Source organism: Otolemur garnettii, unplaced genomic scaffold (genome assembly GCF_000181295.1).
Source record: "Otolemur garnettii isolate 467f Iridium unplaced genomic scaffold, OtoGar3 scaffold00146, whole genome shotgun sequence".
Taxonomy (NCBI): Eukaryota; Metazoa; Chordata; class Mammalia; order Primates; family Galagidae; genus Otolemur; species Otolemur garnettii.
In genome coordinates this window covers 68,322-71,669 of record NW_003852541.1, presented here as the reverse complement: position 1 = coordinate 71,669, position 3,348 = coordinate 68,322, and the positions used below count along the sequence as shown (strand labels likewise).

At 56.1% G+C, this 3,348-nt stretch overlaps 1 protein-coding gene across 1 annotated transcript in view; it reads right to left on the bottom strand.

Annotated features, from left to right (window-relative positions):
* Nucleotides 1-1,678: 1,678 nt before the first annotated feature.
* Nucleotides 1,679-3,348, bottom strand: part of LOC105887932 (spermatogenesis-associated protein 31E1) — a 4,736-nt gene continuing 3,066 nt past the window's right edge. The window contains exon 4 of the mRNA XM_023518755.1: nucleotides 1,679-3,197. Within this exon, the coding sequence (XP_023374523.1) occupies nucleotides 1,679-3,197 (1,519 nt within the window). The remainder of the gene's footprint in view (nucleotides 3,198-3,348) is intronic.

Here is a 3,348-nt window from a genome sequence, read left to right as displayed (position 1 = left end):
AGGTGGTTCTGTATGGGAGGCCATGTGGGAAGCATGCTGACCTCTGTGCCAGGCCCCTGGAGGGTCCTGGGCTACACAAGGGGATGTGGAGGTGCCGTGAGAGGTCACTGTAGCATCCCTTGGGGACTGTGAGGGCCTGTTGGCAATACCACCCGGTGTCTCTGCAGTCCCTGTGGGGGTCTGTGTGGGGTCTCTGAGCTCTCAGAGGGTCTGGGGGGCTCTGTGTGGTGCCCTGAGAGCTGTGCATGGAGACGCTGTGGGAGGGGCCCTGCTGGTCTCCACCCCTGCTGGAGGGGAGGCCTTGGGGATCTCTGAGCTGGGTTTCTGTGTGAGGTCTGTAGTTCACTCTCAGGATAGGTCTCTGTCTGAGATGTTGGTAGGGATTCTCCAGGGGGTCTCCAGCAGGGTATTCTCTTGAGGTTTTTGTAAGGGGCTTCTTCAGGGATCTGTCTGGTCTCTGCTGTGGCCCAGCTCTCCTAAGATCCTGGGCCGCCTCACTGCTACCTTCCCTGGCAGCTGTCTCTTCCCTGGTGGCAATAGAACCAGCTCCATGAGCAGCCTGGCTGGGGCAGCAGGTGCAGGATCTGTGCCTTCCCCTTCCCCTCACCCACTGGGGCAGTCCCTTCTGGCCACTGTGTGTCAATAGCCCTGGGCCTTGTGCCCACTTGTCCTCCACTGGCCTCAGGGAAGGCAAAGCCCCAAGATGTGATAGGGATTCCTGCCAGCCCTGGCCCTCCCTCCTGACTTACTGTGGGAGCAACCCCAGGGGCCATGTGTCTGTAATGGTTACCAGACTGTGATCCCTGAAGTTACCAACTTGTCCTTTTTGGAATTGCAGAGGGATGGGCACACAGGCTGATCACATATGCACCAGGGAAAGCCACTTTCTTGCAAGAGGTTTTGTGTCCCTGACCCCACCCTCCATGTTGGAGTCACAGCACATTCCCCTTGGCCAGCAGGGGGTCTGGGCATGGGTCTGTCACCCATGCGCTTTGCTGCCTTTCCGGCTCCGACCTGTCAAAACTTCTCCCATGCTACACTTTGTGCCACAGTCAGATGGCTCCCATATATGTGGTCTTGTCAGAGGGTCCAGTAGGGAACCCCTCTACCCTAGACTTTAGCAGGGAGGAAGGGGACTCGGTCTGTTCCCCACCATGAGCTGGGATTCAGATCTCTGTGCCCGAACCCAGGGCCAGCTCCCTAGACCTGCAGCTTTCAGGCCCACATCCAGAAGGCTACATGGCTCCCACATTCCTGGAACCTGAGGGGAATTTCCACCCTAAGAGGCCTCTGTAAACCCATCCCCCACTGCTACATATGGTTGAGGGAAGGCAGGAAAGAGAGGTGAGCCAGGCCCTGGGGTGGGATCTCCACATGGTTTTCTGGTCCTGAAGGCTCTGTGTAATGGCTGAGTTGTGATAACAGGTGTGGTGAGGGACCCTGAGGTGAGAGTGGGTGTGTAAGCTCCTGCCAGCCTCCTCCTTACCGGTCCCTTCTAGAAGCCACACTCAGGAAAAGCAGACTGATGCCTCCCCAGCATCCCAGCCCCCCACAGACAGAAGCCAATACTTCTGATGAGAAAAGGAGAGAAGACGTCTCTATTAGGAAGGTGCTTTCTGGTAAGAAGAAGCACTGTTAGCATACAAGTGCTGTGCTCTAGTTCTGCCTGACCTGGAGTTCATCTGGCAGGAGAAATGCGATCCGCTTGACCAGACAAGACACCTCTAGGCAGATGGCAGTGCCTGGGGCAATGAATGTGGTGGCTGGAGGCTTTTGCTGCCCTTGGTCTATGCTGGCAAGGCCTGGCTGGGGGAGCCCAGTTGATGGCTCTGACCCCTCTGTTGTCAGTAGGGTAGCTGAGACGCATGAGGGTGGCGTGGTGACTGTGGCCCATATCACTGCTCACTCTCCTTTGCTCTGGGTGGGAGGGATTCGTGTGGTAACTGTTATGCCCACCAACTGGGGCCTGGAGTTCCTTTTTGTGCCAATTGCCCTTTGAGGCTGGAAGTTCATGATGAAGTCCCATTTTCTTCTCTAGGATCTGCCCGATAGTCACCATGAGGTCCTGGGCTTCAGCCATCTCTCTGTCCATAAATGATCTGCCTGTGGATGGTCCCCAGCAATGGGCACTGACAGGTGCAGGCTTGCAGTTTTGCAGGGCCTCTTCCTGCCCTGGGCCTTTCTTATGCAAAATCCACTGCAGAAACTGCCTCATTTTATTTCTAAAGCAGCTTCCTGTGGGGAATTGTCTCTTGTTGGGCAGGAGAAGGGAGGACTTGCTTCTTAATGACTCTGCTACTCCCCTATCCTGGGCAGGGTGGCTTGTGCCACTGGCTTGGGAAGCCCTTGTTCTGACAATCCTTTTTTCCTGCCCCCGTGGTTTGGGCCTCCTCCAGAACTCTCTCTTATCAGTAGGGCCAACCATGTCCCTCTGACTCCCCCATGAGTCCTGGGGTTTCAGGATCCCCATCTCCTGCTTCTCTTCTTTGGTCTCCACTGGCCCCTTGGTCTCCAGGGCCCCTGAAGATTGGGATGCTACAGTGAGCTCCAGCATTGTTTGGTTACCCCTAGGATCTCCCAAGGCCTCGCTCTTCTGCTCCCATGGCTCATTCCTGGCCATTGCTGGACTTGGACTTGGCCCTGGGCTGCCTCTCTCAGCCCCCAGGACCATCACACTGTGCTGGCTTCTGCCTATGTGGGGCTGAGAAGGCCACCTGCCCTCCTGTCCAGTGGAAGGGGCCTCTAAGCGCCACCGACTGTCACTATACTGGGTGCCTCTCAGGTCTGCCTGGATGTCTTCACCCACAGGTGGGAGGCCAGGGAGAAGACCAGGCATGGTGAGGACTTTCTTTCCTGGACCTCCCCAAGGGGAGGAAAGGAAATTGGTGACTGTGGAGTTGTGCCCAAATTCATAGGTGGCCCAGGAGGGAAAGGTGGAGTGTGGAAAGGGCAGGGTTTGAGGTCTTTTCAACATAAATTGATTTTTGGCCCTGATGATCTTGAGGGGCAGGCCCCATCTGTGCCTCACCTGTAACTTTTTAACATGTGCTTCTAGTACCTGTTGAGTGGTCGTACCCGGGAGATGTTCCTGCAGGGTGTCCTTGCAGGATTCCCGATCCTTTGAGATGGCCAAGTTTCCAGGGCCCACATGCATATTTGAGTTTTTAGGAGGGGCCAAGTCTTGGTCAGCAGTGAGCCTGGAGCGGTGAGCACTCATAGAGCTGCCCCTGTCCTTAATTTTCCTCCCTCTGAAGTTGTTTCTTGTGCCACGTCCTGAGGGTCTCGTCACGGCTCTTTCTGACTCTGACTCAGAGCTGGCCCCTGGAACTGTCACTGGGGTGTTCCGTG